General features: G+C 49.6%; 1 protein-coding gene across 1 annotated transcript; it reads left to right on the forward strand.

Moving 5' to 3' along the window:
* The first annotated feature begins 7,853 nt into the window (after positions 1 to 7,853).
* On the forward strand, positions 7,854 to 9,159 carry IL13 (interleukin 13). Its single transcript, XM_060146238.1, has 4 exons — positions 7,854 to 8,024; positions 8,311 to 8,364; positions 8,600 to 8,704; positions 9,052 to 9,159. The coding sequence occupies exons 1-4, from the start codon at positions 7,854 to 7,856 to the stop codon at positions 9,157 to 9,159; spliced, it is 438 nt and encodes a 145-aa protein (XP_060002221.1).
* The last annotated feature ends 9,449 nt before the right edge of the window (positions 9,160 to 18,608 follow it).

The following is an 18,608-nucleotide window of genomic DNA, read 5'->3' on the forward strand; positions in this document are numbered from 1 at the left end:
CTAGCTAATGCAACAAGACAAGAAAAGGAAATAAAAAGAATACAGATTAGGAAGAAAGAAAGAAAACCTTGTTGATGACATGAGAGCCTAAGTATAAAATCCAAAAGGATCAACAGAAACTCCTGAAACTTATAAGTGATTATAGCAGGGTTGCAGGATATAAGTTTCATACACAAAAGTCAATCACTTTCCTATATACCAGCAATGAACAAGTGGAATTTGAAATACTGTTTACAGTAGTACCCCCAAAATGAAATACTTAGGTATAAATCTAACAAAATACATATGAGATCTATATGAGGAAAACTACAAAATTCTGATGAGAGAAATCAAAGAACTAAGTAAACAGAGAGATAATCCATGTTCATGGATAGGAAGAATCAATACTGTCAACATGTCAGTTCTTCCCAACTTGGTCTATGGATTCAAGCAATCCCAATCAATATTCCAACAAGTTATTTTGAAGATATTAACAAGATTATAAAATTTATATGGAGAGGCAAAAGATCCAGAATATTGAGGAAGAACAAAGTTGGTGGACTGACACTACCCAACATCAGGACTTATTATAAGGCTACAATAATCAGAACAGTGTGGTATTAGTAAAAGAATAGACAAATAGATCAATGGAATAGAACAGAGAGCCCATAAATAGACCCATATAAATATAGTCAACTGATCTTTGGCAGAGAAGTAAAGGGAATACAATGGAACAAAGATAATCTTTTCAACAAAAAACGCAGGAACTGGACACCCGCTGGCAAAAAATAAATAAATAGGGCTTCCCTGGTGGCATAGGGGTTAAGAATCTGCCTGCCAACGCAGGGGACATGGGTTCAATCCCTGGTCTGGGAAGATCCCACATGCCATGGCGGAGCAACTAAGCCTGTGCACCACAACTACTGAGCCTGTGCTCTAGAGCCCATGAGCCACAACTACTGAGCCCACGTGCCACAACTACTGAAGCCCAGGCGCCTAGGGCCCATGCGCCTAGGGCCTGTGCTCCACAACAAGAGTAGCCCCCGCTCTCCGCAACTAGAGAAAGCCCGCACGCAGCAACGAAGACCCAACACAACCAAAAATAAATAAAATTTTTAAAAATAAAATTTTATATATATATATATATATATATATATGAATCACAGACCTGAATGTAAAACACAAACCTATAAAACTTCTAGAAGATAGCATAGGAGAAAATGTAGATGACTTTGGGTTTGGTGATGACTTTTTACATGCAACACCAGAGGCATGCAGAGGCATGATCCATGAAAGAAATAATTGATAAACTGGATTTCATTAAAATAAAAAATTTCTTCTTTGCAAAAAATACTCTCAAGAGAATGAAGACAAGCCAGAGACTGGGAGAAAATATCTGTAAAAGACATCAGATAAAGGACTGTTATCCGATATATACTTAAAACTCAACAATAAGCAAATGAACAGCCCAATTTTTTTTTTTTTTTTTTTTGCGGTACGCGGGCCTCTCACTGTTGTGGCCTCTCCCATTGCGGAGCACAGGCTCCGGATGCGCAGACTCAGCAGCCATGGCTCACGGGCCCAGCCGCTCCGCGGCATGTGGCATCTTCCCGGACCGGGGCACGAACCCGTGTCCCCTGCATCGGCAGGCGGACTCTCAACCACTGCGCCACCAGGGAAGCCCGAACAGCCCAATTTTAAAAAGAGGTCAATGACCTTAACAGACACCTCACCCAAGAAAATACACAGGGCTTCCCTGGCGGCGCAGTGGTTGAGAGTCCGCCTGCCGATGCAGGGGACACGGGTTCGTGCCCCGGTCCGGGAAGATGCCACATGCCGCGGAGCGGCTGGGCCCGTGAGCCATGGCTGCTGAGTCTGCGCATCCGGAGCCTGTGCTCCGCAATGGGAGAGGCCACAACAGTGAGAGGCCCGCGTACCGCAAAAAAAAAAAAAAAAAAGAAAATACACAGACGGCAAGTAAGCGTATGAAAAGCTACTCCACACCATTTATCATCAGGAAAATGTAAATTAAAACAACAGTGAGATACCATTACATACCCATTTTGTCAAAATCCAAAATACTGACAACACCAAATTCTCACGAAGATGTGAAGCAACAGGAACTCTCATTCACTGCTGGTGGGAATGCAAAATGGTACAGTCACTTTGGAAGACACCTTGACAGTTTCCTACAAAATTAAACATACTCTTACCATATGATCCAGTGTTTGCATCCTTTGGTACTTATGCAAATTGAAAACTTACGTCCACACAAAAATTTGCACATGGATGTCTATAGCAGTTTTACTCATAACTGCCAAAACTTGATGCAACCAAGATATCCTTCTGTAGATAAGTGGATAAATAAACTTGGTACACCCAGACAACAGATTATTCCATGCTAAAAAGAAATGAGCTGTCAAGCCATGAAAAGACATGGAAGAAACATAAATGCATATTATTAAGTGGAAAAAAAGCCAATCTAAAAAGGTTACATAATGTATGATTCCAACTATATGATTCTGGAAAAGGCACAACTATGGAAAAAGTAGAAAGATCAGTGGTAGCCACAGGTTAGGAGTGAAGATAGGGTGAATAATAGGTGGAGCACAGAGGATTTTTTAGTGCAATGACACTACTCTCTCCCTCCCTCCCTCTCTCTCCCTCTCTCTCTCTCTCTCTCTCTCTCTCTCTATATATATATATATACACACACACACACACACACACATATATATATATATGGCAATGGATATATGACATTACACATTTGTTGAAACCCATAGAATGTACAACACAAAGAATGAACCCTAAGGTAAACTATGGACTCTGGGTGATACTGATGTGTTCCTGTAGGCTCATCAATTGCACCACTCTGTTGGGGGATGTTGATTATGTATATGTGGGGTTAGGGAGTATATGGAAACTCTCTGTACTTTCTACTCAATTTTGCTATGAATCTAAAAAAAAATCTATTTTTTTAAAAACGGAATGGCTTTACAATAATTTTTTAAATAAAATAATAACAGAGGTTTAAAATTTTTTTTTTAATCAGAATGGCCATCATCAAAAAGTCTACAAATAATAAATGCTGGGGAGGGTGTGGAGAAAAGGGAACCCTCCTGCACTGCTGGTGGGAATGTAAATTGATACAGCCGCTATGGAAAACTAAAAATAGAGTTAACATATGATCCAGCAATCCCAATCCTGGGCATATATCCAGAAAAGACGAAAGCTAATTTGAAAAGATACATGCACCCCAATGTTCATAGCAGCACTACTTACAATAGCTACGACATGGAAGCAACTGAACTGTCCATGGACAGATGAATGGATAAAGAAGATGTGGTGTATATATACAATGGAATACTACTCAGCCATAAAAAAGGATGAAATAATGCCATTTGCAGAACATGGATGGACCTAGAGATTATCATACTAAGTGAAGTAAGTCAGAGAAAGACAAATATTATGACATCACTTAAATGTGGAATCTAAAAAACAGTACAAATTAACTTATTTACAAAACAGGAACAGACTCACAGACATAGAAAAACAACTTATGGTTACCAAAGGGAAAGGAGGGAGAGGGATAAATTAGGAGTATGGAATTAACAGATACACACTACCATATATAAACTAGATAAACAACAAGGATTTACTGTAGAGCACAGGGAACTATATTCAATATCTTTAAATAACTTATAAGGAAAAGAATTTCTTTTTAAGATTACATATACTGGGCTTCCCTGGTGGCGCAGTGGTTGAGAGTCCGCCTGCCGATGCAGGGGACATGGGTTCGTGCCCAGGTCCGGGAAGATCCCACATGCCGCGGAGCAGCTGGGCCTGTGAGCCATGGCTGCTGAGCCTGCGCGTCCGGAGCCTGTGCTCCGCGGCAGGAGAGGCCACAGCAGTGAGAGGCCCGCATAACGCAAAAAAAAAAAAAAAAAAAAGATTACATATACAACCAAATCACTTTGCTGTACATCTGAAACTAACACAATATGGTAAATCAGCTATATTTCAATAAAAAAGTTTTTTAAAGAAAGGAAATTTCCCAGAACTTAGTGACATGTTTGTTTGAAAGAGCCCACTGTGTCTGGCATCATAGATGAAAACAAAGCTACACCAAGAAACATCACTAAAATTTGGGGCATGGGAACCAAGAAATTTTCCTACAGATTTCCAGAGAGTTAGAAAAGATCTGGATACAAAATGCCTTTGGACTTCTGAAGATAGGAGATACTGGAAGATAGGCAATAGCACAGGTATTCAAAATTCTGAAGGAAAATTATTTCCTGCCTGAAATTCTGTGTTTATTTGGATGTGTTCCCCACAAGAAAGAGGAAGACCTGGGATGCAAGGAATAGGAGAGCCACATAGGAAAGAGGAGAAAGGAATTCCCATGGCAGGATGACAGGAGTCCTCAGCACGACAGCTGTGCAGAAGTTGTCAGATGGCAGCTGTCCATGTCCGAGCAGGTCAACAGGCTCCAGGGGAGATTTTCTTGGGAAGATGAAATTGTGAAAATAACTGATTTACCCAAATCTGTTAAAAGGACATTTATGTAAGTGGCTGAGAATTTAGGATTAAATCACAGAGGAACATAGAAAAATTAAGCAAATGGAAAAAATAAGACAATTATTAGGAAAAAAATTTTGAGGGAAAATTAATCTTAGTTAACTATATGTTTCAGCTGAGAATATATTAGCGTAATTATGTAAACAGTAAACAAAGCTTTTGGCCAACGCAAATTATGATCTACGCATATTGGTAGAATGAGAAAAAAGGAAAGATGCAGTGGAAGAAGGACAGCAAGGAGGAGAAGAATTAAATATTCATCGTAAACCACAGATACTGCCTACATTTGAAAATCGAGAAATCCAGAAACATGGAGGAGGTAAATACCAAAAGAAGCAGTTAAGGTCGTGGTTCCTCTGGAGAAGAGGCCAAGGGGGTAGAGGTGGGGAGCTGCCTGTCAACAACTGAAGGCTCTGAGATTTTATCCCACTTGCATGCTAACCAGTCAGCTTGCCACAGTTTCACGGAGGCTGGCAGAAGACACAAGACTCCTGCATCAGAGACAAAGAACAGATTGTTAGACACAGCACTAGTAGTATTATCTTTTATTTGGTTCCCTGAACCCCAGTTCTCACAGAGTGGTGCCAAGAGAGCCAGATGGTACCTGTACACACAGTGTAAGTACAGGAGAAGAAGCCTGAGCTGAGACAGCCTGAATTGCTAATAATGGACAGTAAGTCTGCCTGCCTTTTTTCTTCAGAGGAAGATGCTGTCTCTTCCAAGGTTGCTTGCTATGCAAACATGTCGAAAAAGACTGTAGGGAACAAAGTAGGGAAGTCAGTGCCTCACTCACAAGACGTGAAGACCAATGGAGGAATTCTCAAAAGTGATGTTTTTCTTAATAAACCTCCTCGAATTATTTGATTTTTTAAAAATTACATGCACGTATAACTTCCATAAAAATGAAAATTTACTTAGGAATTTTACATTATTAAAACAACTTGCCTGACACTCCTACTGATTGGGTATCTCTTCTTTGCAACGGAGAGCCAAAGTCGGAAAAATATTGGAAAAGGAAGTTTTCCAAAACTTCGCGCAGGGCGGGCTGGCCCCAATGAAGGGCGGTCCCAACCCCAGCTGTCCAATCTGTGCTGAGACCCAGGCGGTGAGGCCCGCGAGCCCGCCCTTCCCTGGCCTCGCATCGGGGAAGGCTCCTATACGCCCCGAGCGCCCGGTTCTGCACCTGCAAGACCCGGATGGGGCGGCCCAACGCCTTGGCTGGTGGAGAGATGCAAGCCACGTGTGTCAAGTGCCCGGAGCAGCACTTTTGTACTTGTGTTGATTGCAATGATCCGGGATGTGAACCAAGCCTCGATGAAAAAAAAAAAAAAAAAAAGGCATCATGGTCCAGCTGACTAGCCAGCGGGGGCTCGTTCGGGGCTGAGGGCCAGAGCGGGTGTCCAGAGCACAGCGCAGGAAGAGGGGTGGGCAGCTCTGCCGTGTCGCCGCAGGATCCCCGGCCCCGGGGGACGAACGCGACATCCCCTCGCTTGTGCGCACACGCGCCCTGGCCCTGCCGGGCGCTCGGACCGCTCGCTCCCGCCCTTGCAGCTCCCTCGCCCGGCCTCTGACCCACACAGACCCAGGCCCGGGGACGGGCGTGGGCGCTTCTCCGAGAAGCGGGTCTGCACTCCTACCCCTCCCTCCCTCCCTCCCCGGCCGAAGCCTTCGGCCACAGAGTGAGCCTGGCCCGCGCGGATCCCGTTTATCAGCCCCATCTCCCATTACATAAGGCGGCGCCTATCTCCAGGGCATCGCCACAACCTCGGGCCTTCTCCCACGCGCGGGGGCGCACCTGCCCACCGCTCCCCGCTTGGTTTTGCTGGTCCTAGAGGTGGAGGGGGGCGTTCCACTCATCTTGACGCAGCCCACGGTGGTTCCCCACTCCTTCCACCAACACAGGGACCCCCACGGGAGATGCTACTGACCCTATTCTGCAGATAAGGAAACTGAGGTCACAGAAGCAGGCGGCGGCGCTCCGGGCACTGGGGAGCCACGAGGGGCAGGGCCCGGCTTCCAAGCGTTAGGGCCTGCAATTGTGCTGGGAAACTTGGGGCTGGGAGAGAAGACAGGGTGGGAATCACGTTACCAGTGAGAGGAGAGGGTGGGCAAGAACGGCAGGCTTCTAAGCAGGGGCGACAGCCCCAGCGTCCCTTGGAGGACCCTTGTGAGGAGGCTGAGCCCCATTGTCATTGGACAGAGAGGTAGCCTGAGCAGACAGAGAGGGCCGAGAGGGGGAGGCACTGGCTTAGGGGAGGAAGTGGGTGAGGGAGACTTGACATCAGCACTCAAGAGGCAAATGCTGTGGCCCCAGTTGCACGGGTTTCTGGAGGACTTCTGGAAAAGCGGGGAAATGGCTACATGCCAGTGTCCCTGCAGGGGGCGGGCTGCCCACAGGGGACCCTGGAGTGGGGGCAGGCCCAGGAGTCACACTCCACAGCCTTCAATCTGCAAGGGAAACTTGAGGCCTCGGAGGGCAGAGGTGGTCGCCCCAGGTCTCAAGTGGCAGTGGGAACAGTTAGTCTCCAGGGCTAAGGCTGGGTCCACCTCTTGCCGGCCCCACCCACTGAGGGTCTCCCAGCAGGATGGACCCACACTGAAGGCTGGGTGGGGCACCCAGTGTCCAGGCTGCGCATGCTGAGAGTTATCAGCAAAACAACTTCTCAAAGGAAAGATCCCAGGAGGATCCCTGAGTCTGATTGGATCTTTCAATAGAGACCTGGGAATCTGCGGGGCCAACAGGGAATCAGGTGGGCCAAAAGAAGTGAACTTCACTCTTCTCCTTTTATCCTGTTTGAATTTTGTACCCAGAGCAAGTATTGTTTTGGTAATGTAACACACCAGTTCACTGAAAAAAATAAAACCCCCAGATTCCCACATCTGATAGACTGTGGTCACAGCACTGTCTGCCCAGCATTTCTGGTGACCTAAAGGGATCTGAGGACAGGAGCTGGGTGGGCACCTAGGGTGGACCATGGGCAAAAGTGCTGGGTTTCCAGCTGGCACGGTTGACACCAGGCTGCCCTCAGGGCCCGCTCACCTACCCCACCAGGAAGCTCCTCCAGATCTTGGAAACGGCCCCAGAACCCTCTCAGTAATAAGTCTATAAGAAATCAAATTCTTTCCTTTATGTGACGCTGGATTTTCCACAAAGTAAAATCAAGATGAGTAAAGATGTGGTTTGTAGATAGTGTCCGACAAAGCGGAGACCAGGGTGTGAGGCATCACCACTTGGGCCTATAAAAGCTGCCACAAGAGGCCAAGGCCACAAGATACTCAGCTTAGGCCAGCCTATGCGTCTGCTTCTCACTCTTCCTGTGGCTCTAGGCTCCATGGCGCTCTGGTTGACTGTGGTCATTGCTCTCACCTGCTTTGGTGGCCTCGCCTCCCTGGGCCCTGTGCCTCCCTCTACAGCCCTCAAGGAGCTCATTGAAGAGCTGGTCAATATCACCCAGAACCAGAAGGTGAGTGCCTGCTGGCCAGGCCCTGGCTACGGCAAGCTTTGCACAAGGCTTGTCCCTTACTGGCTGTGTTACTCAGTTTTTCTCTCTCAGCTCCAAGACCCTGTACAACGGGTCTCCCCTGCTGTGCAGAGCAGGAACTGAAGCTCAGGAACACTGAAGGTCCCAGGCCTGCCCCTGCTATATGGGGATGCCTGTGGGGCCTGATCCCTGTAGAGACTTGGCCTGGGCTGGCTGGGCAGGTCTGGGACCCTGCCAGCACTCAGCTCACTGTCCTCTGCTCCCTCAGGCACCTCTGTGCAATGGCAGCATGGTGTGGAGTGTCAACCTGACAGCCAACATGGTGAGGACCCCTGGGCACTGGGGGGAGGTGGCTGAGGCTGCAGCCCTCTGCTTGTCTTTTCTGAGCCTTGCTCACACGGCTGGCGGTTCCAGGCAGGCTTCAAGAGCCAATCTCTACCCCTCATCATCTGGGCTCCCCACCACCCAGACCCACCTCCACCAGGCCTCCCAGCCCCCTCCCTCCTGCAGACTCACTGAATGTGCTGCCTGACCCCCCGGCGTTTTCGTCCCCACAGTACTGTTCAGCCCTGGAAGCCCTGATCAACGTCTCCAACTGCAGTGTCATCCAAAGGACCCAGAGGATGCTGAGCGCACTCTGTCTTCACAAGCCCTCAGCTGGGGTAAGGCCCCCCTGCCCACCCCGACCCTGCACCCACTTCTGCCAGGCCTGGGCTCACCCTGGGAGCTTCAGGGGAAGCTGGCTGAGCATCTGAGGCATGTGTCCACAAAGGGGTGGGGCCACTGTGGAAGCAGGGACGTGCCTTTGGGATTTCCAAGTCGTGGCCTGAGGGTTCCTGACTCCTACCTGAGTTTCAGTTCCACATCTGTAAAATGTGGGTAATAACAGTACTCACCTCATGGGGGGTTTTGTGGGGATTGAACCAGCCGGTCCCTGGAAAGCCCCTGGTAGATGCTGATCGTCCTGGTTCTGGCGTTCCACTAACATGCTGGCCTCTTTGCCCTGCAGCAGGTTTCCAGAGAGCACATCCGAGACACCAAAATTGAAGTGGCCCACTTCTTAAAAGACCTGCTCAAACATTCAAGGATCATTTTTCACTATGGAAAATTCAGCTGAAGCATGAAGAGCTAGCATTATTATTTGCAGAGGCAGACCCTGACCATCTAAGTTGCAGATTTATTTTTCTTTCAAATGTCAGAAATTTCTTGGGGAGACTGGAGGAGGGTTAGGGAGGGGGGTAAGGTTTCCTTAGCTTAGACCTGAGCCTGTGCTGCCTGCCTTGAGCCCAGCCAGTCCCACCTGCCCTGTGCCTTGGTGCCCGGGGCTCAGGCTGGTGGGCCTCCTCCATCTGGGGCTCCGAGCTGGGTGGACAAGGATGGACATTGCCCCACTTGACCTCCCCCTCCTCAGAACAAACTAGCGTTACAACGGGTGCCACCCTCGTCAGACAGCCAGTGGAAGAGCCACCTGCTTTACACCGGGGCAACTGAGGCAGACAGCAGCCCAGGCACATTTCTTCTTGGCCTTATTTATTATTGTGTGTTATTTAAACAAGTGTTTTTGTCTGTACTGGGGATAGGGAGGGACTGTTACTGCCAGAACTTGGAGCCAAGGGCCTGGAAGCTTGGGGCTCCAGCACTAAAGCAGCGAGCATTAGGAATCCCTGGCAATAAGTATTGTGTGCAAACTTCTGCTACCTCACTGGGGTCCTGGGGCCGAGGCAGGGGACAGGTCAGAGGGCCAGAGTAGCCACTCTTGTCTGACGGCCAGCAGTCAGCCCTCAGCCGAGTAATTTATTGTTTTTCCTTGTATTTAAAGTTAAGTATTAAAATATGTTATCAAAGAGTTAATAATATATAGGAGAGCAGCCTACAACACTGCATATGGTATGGATTGTGGGGAGGGGTCATTGGATAAGTTGTTTCATTGACTTTGTCAAGCTGGAAGCCAGAAATAAAGATGGTAACAAGAGACCTGATGGTGTTTGCCTTTTATGTTGGCCTTTGGGGACGCGGGCCTGTGTTCTGAAGACTCTGAGGAGTGTTTGGGAGGCAGGGCAGTCGGAGGGGGGCCTAGGATGGAGTGGAGGGGGAGTGAAGTACAAGACCTGGGCTGAAAAAAAGCAAGTCAGTGCCTGGGGAGAGGGGACCTGGCCAGGAGGAGTTCCCCACCGCCACCTGCAGGGAGGTGGAAGAAGCATGGGCCAGGGTGTCGGGGATCAAGGGAGGTGTCTGGAGCAGGTAGAGACCTCAGAAGTGGTCTCATGAACACAGCCCTGGAGGAGTGGCCAGCCTGTGTCTGGCACCACCCACACACCTGCTGGTGTCACCCATACGAAGCTCAGGAAAGAGAAGGTGGCTTGCCCAAGGTCCCACAGCTGGTATGGAGCAAAGCCAGGATTTGAACCCCAAACTCACTCCAACTCCAAAGCTCACACACTTAACCACCTTGCCTCCCTCTGTCCAAATGCCATCTGGCCTGAATGCACGACCTTTGTAATACTGTCACCAGCCTGTGTGGGCACCTCCCCTGACAGGGAGCTCACTACTCGCTCTCTAGGTACAGCCCATTCAATGTCTGGACACCTCTCATCACAAGAGAGTGCACACTCGCCACCTCTGTGAACAAAGACGCACCAATGACTTGCGGCCCCTGGACCGTGGAGTGACTGGGGTGGAGAGCCAAGGTCACAGGGCCCTGATCAGACTGTTCCTTTCCAAGCAGGTGTTTTTGCTTCTCCTTCAGTCAAGGCCAGCACGTGGAGGGCAGAAAGCAGCAAGTCTCAGCAAGCCACAGCTAACGGGCACACCCATCAGCCACGGTTTACACTGTGAATATTCGGGTGGCGGGTCAGCAGAGACCAGCCTCAAATGCTGAGTGGGAGGCAGGCACCCTCCCTGGGGGAGCCCAGAGCCCTGTGGGAACACCTATAGCAATGCTCACAAGTCAGTGGAGGCAGCCACTCAGGAGCAGTGAGAGCTCATGCCGTGTGTGATTCAGGCAGCAGAGGTCATGGCAGGACCTGTCCAGGGTGCAGATGACTGCAGCAGACTGCTCCAGGGACCACTCTCAAATGGAGTGAACCCCTCATTTCCAGCCAGGCAGATGTGAGGGAAGAAGCCACAGTCAACTGTGCAGGGATCTGGGGATGCTCAGCCCAGGGAGGGAAGACCTGGGAGGAGGCACAGGAGCTGAGTGTCCCATGCGCTGTCCAGCGTGGGAAGTGATGGTCTCAGAACCTGTTAAGTCCCACTACATTTGCTGAGGACTGCCTGAGGCCTGCCCTGCACCAGCTGCCTGGGCTAGTGGTGACCAAGACACCACATACACTCAAAGTTTAGCAGCAGAAAGAAGTCTTTAAACAGTGGGGGTCTGGAAAAGGGTGCTCTACCCTGGGAGGGTGGGTAGCTCAAATGTCAGGGGTGAGGGTAGGAGTGAGATCTCCGCTATCCTCCTCCATCCAGAGATTCGACGATTTTAAGGTCAGAAGAATATTTATGGAAGATTGATTTTTCTTCTTCTTTAACACAAAACTTAGCTTTCCATTCTCTGGTAACATCACCTTTGACCCATGTTCTCTCTGCCCAAGCAGGGCATTGGCCTGTCTGTCCAAAAGGAAGATGGAAAGGCTTCCGGTGAAATTCCCTGTGAATTTCTCAAGAACAAAGACTGGAATTGAGGTTGGCCTGGGCGAGGACCCCTTAGGATTGCCCAAGCCATAGTCAGGAGGGCCCTGCTGCTGGGGGCACAGTGCCGACAGTGCCACCTGGACCCCACCACTAGGGGTCTGCAGCGCACCACATCCTCAGCCACCCGCAGCTCCTTGCCTGCGCCTCCGCCTCACCCGAGACTGTCCCCAGAGAGGAGCCTGTGGTCACGAGGGCGTGTGCAGTGAGCCAGGGGGGCTGGGGGCCTTCCAGGGATGGCAGACCTCACAGAGCCACAGAACCAAGCCGCTGTTGCTGGCAGTGGGAAAGGGGGCCAGTCAGGAATGAGAGATAAGGAAGAGAGAGGAAAAAAAAGGTATGTGTCAGCTCTTGTGGCTGGGAACATCACCACCTGGGGACTGACCCTCCGAGTATATGCTGGAAGTCTTCTCTAGCCATGTGGTCTCACTTCTTTCATGCACAAGGCAAACCCCAAACAGGGCCCAGGGAGAAGGGGCGTCAGGAAGAGACAGAAGGCTTGGTGAGTGGGAGGGAGATGCTGGTCATGGGGCCCAGGGTGGGGAGCCCCTTGGCACACCGGGAACCCCAGGCCTAGGAGGTTTCACCGGAAGAGGGGCTGGGGCTCAAGTGAGAAGTGAGACACACACTCAGGTTTCCAGTGAACTTGGCGCCAAACACCTCTGTTTGCCACTCAGATGAGGTGTCAGAAAACACTCCGAGTCACCTCAGGGGTTTCTCTGAGGCTGGTCGTCTGAACTGCTCAGGACCCAGGAGGACAAGGGCCTGCATCTTGCTTCCTTGTGACCGAGCAGCTTGAAGGCTGGGGTTTATCGAATGCATCAGCTTATCACTTTTTCATTACGATCAACGGGGCAGTGCCTTCTGCTTATGATCTTAATTTACCTGGTCAGTTTGAACAAACTCAAATCCTGCTCCTCCCTTGAGCTGACTCCCCTCTAAGGGAGTCTTAAAAGACCCAGACGAGTCTAGGCTGACCATGTCCAGATGGGGCAGCCTGGCCTGGGACACACAGGCCAGGCACCCAGCCTTTCCAGAGGTCCAAGCCGGTGTCAGAACTGGTGGCTGTATCACCCCTCCCACACACGTTGCCCACTCCTACCCTGAAAAATAAAAGTCACAAAGCCTCATTATCTTCACTCATTTCTCAGCTCCACCCAAAAGCAACAGAGCACAGGGTTTGCAACAAACTTTCCCAGATCAACTGATTTCTCAGCAGCAAGGGAGGGCCCCATGACGAAGCCATTTGAAATCCCAGAAGCGGTTTTCTACTTACGACCTCACTTTCTGTTGCGCTCTCTCCCTTCCCCTCCTGCGTGCCTTCTCTTGTGGAAAGTGATTCTCTCAAAGCGTCGTTCAGAAACACCCCCAGCCCACGTGCTGCCTGGGCAGATGCCGCTGTGTGGTCGCCAGTGACGCAGACGCCACAAGTAAATATAGCAACTCTCATCAGCTCCGCTCTCTGCATCACTTGGACAAGCGTGGGGCCCAAAGGCTCTTCCTGAAACCCACGAAGGTGGGAAGGGCCGAGCTGGCTGTGGCAACCCCTATAGACCCAAGCTGATGGCCTCTGGCGGACCAGAGGGGCCTAGGCCAGAAGGAGTCACCTCACTAGAAAAGCAGTTTCTCATTCATTGTCTTCTTTTTCTTCTAATCCCTGTCTTCCCACATTTTCTATGAATAATGAGCATACATTCATTTCCCACTGGGGGACAAAGACAAATTTAATTAAAAAAAATAAAGCAACAGAACATGGAATTGACGCCTGGTCCGTGAGGTAGGAGGGAGCTGATCAAGACTGGGGTTGGGAAGGGCCAGCAGCGCACCTGGGAGGCACGAGCCCAGGACCCCTCATCTCAGGTCTAACTGCTCCCTGGGATCAGCTGTCTCAGGAGAGGAGGTGGGCCTTTGTAGGGGCCTGGGACACAGGAGGTCCTGTACTATTCCTCTCATGGGTTGGACCTCCTTGGGCCAATCAGATCCTGTGTTTCTGAAGAGAGAAGAAGACGTTCCATTCTTGGGGGTCTTTACCTTGCCTGACCTGCCTGGAGGTGGGGATAGGGGGATCAGAGGGGGAGGAGATGGGAGAGGGTGGGCCGCCAGCCCAGCTCTGAAGCTGAAGAGACATGGATGGCCTGTGGGTAGATGGACAGCTCCTGCAGACTCCTCAGCCAGCTTCCCTCTCTTCCAGGAGAAGAAGCTACTTTACCATCTGCTTGGCAAAGCCCGAGTCCACAGTCGTGCCTGTCTCAGCTCCCTCCTTCCCTTGTCCCCTCGTCTCCGTGTCGGCGGTCCTCCCTGCATCTATGCCCAGAATCCTATTCTCCCTGCCTTCTACAGGGGCTCGGGGCAAGGACTTCAGGGTCCAAACCACCCTGGCTTCAAGTCCCAGCTGTCCCCTTGACTTCCCCTGTTGTGACTCAGGCAGAGTCTCAGCTGCCCCTCTGTGAAATGGAGCTCCATGCATTCATGCAACAAGGATCTCCTGAGGCCTTCATTAGGTGCCAGACACTGTTCTGGGTGTTGGGGACACATGGTGAAAAAAACAAGATTACTTCTAGTGGGGGGACAGGATGCACAAACAAGAGAATGCAGGGTGTGCAGGGGGCGGTGAGCGCTGCAGAGGGCAACGGAGCAGTCAGGGGCAGGTAGAGGCTGCTGCCATGTTGTGATAGGAGGTCAGAGAAGTCCGCCTGGTGAGATAGGATAGAACCAAGACCTGGATGAAATGGGAGGAGCAGGGAGAAAGCTGTTCACACAACAGAGGGAAACGTCCAGGAAGAGGGGACAGCGAGTGTCAAAGTCTTAGCAATAGCAAGCACTCGCGTGGCTGAGCAGAGGACGGGCAGGACTGGGCTTTGCTCCAGCTCTAGGTGTGATGGAGCGACACTGGCTGCTGTGTGAAGAGCAGACTGTGCAGACAAGGGTGGGGCGGAATGACTAGTCAGGAGGGTCCTGTGGAAACCCAGGTGGGAAATGACAGTGGACGTGGCAGTGGAGGGTGGGATGTGGTCAAATTCAGGAGATATCTGGGTCATCTACATAATATACACTTATTTGTATACATTATTTACATCAACATTATATATGATATATAATCATTGTAAATATATGTATATTATATAATACATACATATAAATACTAAACATATATTTAATTTTTCTACCCATATAAGTCTTAGTAACTCCCAGGTATCCACTGCCCAACTTCAACAGTTAGCAACTCATCTCTGCCCCATCTGCCCTGCTTCCGAGCAGGGCTGCAGTCTGAAGGCAGAGGCTTTGGCGGCACATTGGGTGTGGGGCACGGGAGGTTTGCACCATGGTGTGAGCACCCTGAAGGATGGAGTTGCCATTTACAGAGCTGAGGAAGCCTGTGCTCAAGAATGTCCCATTTAAAAAATAACTATTGATCGTGTGTGGTCCCCCACCGCTCGCAACTAGCACCCCAACATAGCTGGCCTTCCGAAATGCATCTACACCACTGTTTCCATTTCGTGAGCCTACTGCGCTCCGGAAGCCACCTCAGTGACGTCGCCGATTTTCTCCCATCGCTAAATCCAGCAGAAGCCCTTCTGCCCCTATCTCGCCTGACCCTGAGGAACATGTGACGCTGCTGACCACTTACTTGTCCTCGGAGGCTCATGCCTGGGCTCCCTCTCAGGCTCTTGGCTGCCTGCCTCCTCTCCTTCCTTCTGTGTTTCCAGTGCCGCAGTCATTTCCTGTTCCCTCTCTTCCCTCGCCCTCCCATCCAGGACCACACTGTTCCCTTGGCTTCCCCTCGTCTTCTGTCTACAACACAGACCCTCCTCAGCTCAGAGCTGCAGGCGCCTCAGTTCATGCTCCACCCCCACCAACCTCCTTCCCTCCTCAAAGGCCATCTCTGTGAATGGCAGTTCCCCAAGCCACAAACCTGGGGTCCTCTTCCTCACCCCCATATTCAGCCAATTCTAAGTGCTATTAATAATAATGATGATGATGATGATGATGATAACAATGATAATGGTGAAAATGATAGTTGGCATTTATGGGCTTCCTACATGGCAGGCACACCAAACACTTTATATGTATTACCTCCAATCATCTTCCCACACCCCTATTATTAGCCTAATTTGACACAGAAGCCTGGACACGGTCACCCTTTTCCCAGTCACCAAGAAAGTAAGTGGCAGAGCTGGGATTCAGAACCGCCAGGTCCCACTGACTCCAGGTCCCTCTACTGCTGCTAAGTAACACTAGACCCACAGCACTGACCGCCTTACCTTCCACACCAGCTCCCTCCTTCACAGGACGGCCGCAGTGTTCTAACTGGTTCCCTTCCCAGGCCCACTGGCTTTCTTTGGTTCCTCGGGGAGCTCCCCCCTTTAGGCCTCCCACTGCTGCCCCCCTGCCCTAGCACTGACCCCCCCGCCAGTCCCCGACCTATTCCAATCTCTGCTAAGTATCACTCCCTTGGAGGAGTATTACTTTTTTCATGAAGAAGCCCACGAGGAGTCAGAAAGGGCTCTGCTGGGTGTTGTCTGGCTCAGCTGACAGAAGAGAAGCAGGGCTCAGGGAGTCTCTGACTGACCCAGCCAGGGCCCAGCAGTCTTCAACTTCCCTCTGCGCTTTAGTGCCGCCCCACCTGGCCCGTGACTCCCGCAGGCTGGGAGAGGCTCCTTCACCTCTGTCCTCATGTGGCTGGGTGCTGGCTGCCGTCCCTGACACGCAGGCCCCCACCTTCCTGGCCTCTGAACACCCAGCCACCTGCACAGCTGCCATGGTGTCGCCCTGCAGGAAGGGTGGGGACCTTCTGGTCACTCCTGACAGTCTGGAGAGTTTATCCTTTTTTCCCTGGCCTCATCCAACCATTGAAACAAAGCAAAAAAGAAGCTGTATTCTGCTTCTGAGCTATGGATCCCAAATTATATTCCTTTTCTGACTCACATCTTTGCCCCAGAACCCCAAGCCCAGGCTTTGGTCCTCAGCAAAGGCTCAAAAAACAACTGTTCAACACGTAGATAGCTTTTCTACTGCCTCCCACGCACGCTGGGATTCTGCTGACCTCTCCTCCTCTCCAGCTCCACCTCAAACCTCAAGGCTTTGAGAGGTGTGCTCTGCACCGCAGACTCTTGTCCCATGTGCCTGCGCTTGCAAGGCTACTCCCGTTTTAACTTGAACATTTCCTTAAAAAAGGACTATGCACCATTTTACTCCAAGTAATAGTTAATAGGGATTTGAAGTCTCTAGTTATCCTGGAAGGAAGGCTGCCCTTTCTTATTAATTCCCCCCCATTTGCGTAGCGAAGAAAAAACTTACCCTAGCAAAAAACACAAATAATCCAATTTTAAAATGGGCAAAGAACTTGTACAGACATTTTTCCAAAGACGATATACAAATGGCCAACAAATTCATGAAAAAGAACTCAACATCACTAATCATCAGGGAAATGGAAATCAAAACCACAATGAGATATCACCTCACACCTGTTAGAATAACTATCATCAAAAAGACAAGAATGTTGGCAAGGATGTGGAGAAAAGGGAACCCTCATGCACTGTTGGTGGGAATGTAAATTGGTGCAGCCACTGTGGAAAACAGTTATGGAGCTTCCTCAAAAAATTAAAAGATAGAACTACCATACAAACCAGCAATTTCACTTCCGGGAATATACCCAAAGGAAACAAAATCACTAACTCAAAGAGATATCTGCACTCCCATGTTCATAGCAGCATTATTTACAACAGCCAAGATATGGAAACATCCTAAGTGTCCATCATGGATAAATGGATAAAAAACTTGTGGTATATGTGCAATGGAATATTATTCAGCCATAAAAAAGGAAGTCCTGCCATTTGTGACAACGTAGAACCTGAAGTGAAAACTCAGACAGACAAATACTGTATAATCTCACATATGAATCTAAAACAACAAAACTCATAGAAAAAGGGATCAGATTTGCAGTTACCAAAGGTGGGAGGTGGAAGGAGGGGGAACTGGATGAAGGCAGTCAAAAGGTACAAACTTCCAGTTGTAAATAAGAACTGGGGATGTAACATACAGCATGGTGACTGTAGCTAACACTGCATTGTGGTGTATTTAAAAGTTGTTGAGAGAGTAAATCCTAAGAGTTCTCATCACAAGGAAGAACATTGTTTTCTTTTCTTTTTTTTGTATCTATATGAGATGATGGATGTTAACTGAACTTATGGTAATCATTTCACGATATATAAGATAAATCATTATGCTGTACACCTTAAACATACAGTGCTGTATGTCAGTTATATCTCAATAAAACTGGGGGATAAAAGAAATAGCTATTAAAAAAAAAACAATTAACTTACCCAGAGAGGTCTGATCTTTGTCCTGGCTCTTGGGAGGTAACCTCCAAACCCCTTGAACAAAGAATTTGACAGGTCTTTGTCACCAGTTCCTGAGAGGTAGCACCTAAATCCTTGGGATTTTCCAAGTTATAGAAGTATCTTTGCTATTTGTGGCAGGGCCTAATAGTTTATGCTAATGAGGCCACTCAAGGTGGACTGGTCACACCATTAAGCTGTTGTGATATCAGCCCGGCCTCCACGGAGGGGGCTGGAGGATAAGGTCAATCAAGTGGCCAAGGATTCAGTCAGTTATGCCTACTGAATGACACCCCAGTAAAACTGGACACCAAAGCTCCGATGAGCTGTCCTGGTTGGCATGCTCTGTGTGTAGTCACACATCAAGGTGCTGCGGAAGCGCTATGCTGTGACTCCAGGGAGAGAAGACAGAGGAGGCTTCATGCCTGGGACCCTCCCAGACCTCACCCTCTGTGTCTCTTCTTTTGGCTGGGTCTGATTTGTATCCTTTTGCTGTAATAACACTATAACCTTAGGTACAGTGTTTCCCTGAGTTCCGCGA

The sequence above is a fragment of the Lagenorhynchus albirostris genome, chromosome 3, assembly GCF_949774975.1.
Source record: "Lagenorhynchus albirostris chromosome 3, mLagAlb1.1, whole genome shotgun sequence".
Classification (NCBI taxonomy): domain Eukaryota; kingdom Metazoa; phylum Chordata; class Mammalia; order Artiodactyla; family Delphinidae; genus Lagenorhynchus; species Lagenorhynchus albirostris.

Bases quoted from the DNA above. Each gene is read 5' to 3' on its own strand.
- IL13 (XM_060146238.1), top strand. From the start codon at position 7,854: ATGCGTCTGCTTCTCACTCTTCCTGTGGCTCTAGGCTCCATGGCGCTC. The intron at 8,365-8,599 runs GTGAGGACCCCT...TCGTCCCCACAG, and splicing joins TCAACCTGACAGCCAACATG to TACTGTTCAGCCCTGGAAGC. The intron at 8,705-9,051 runs GTAAGGCCCCCC...TTTGCCCTGCAG, and splicing joins TTCACAAGCCCTCAGCTGGG to CAGGTTTCCAGAGAGCACAT.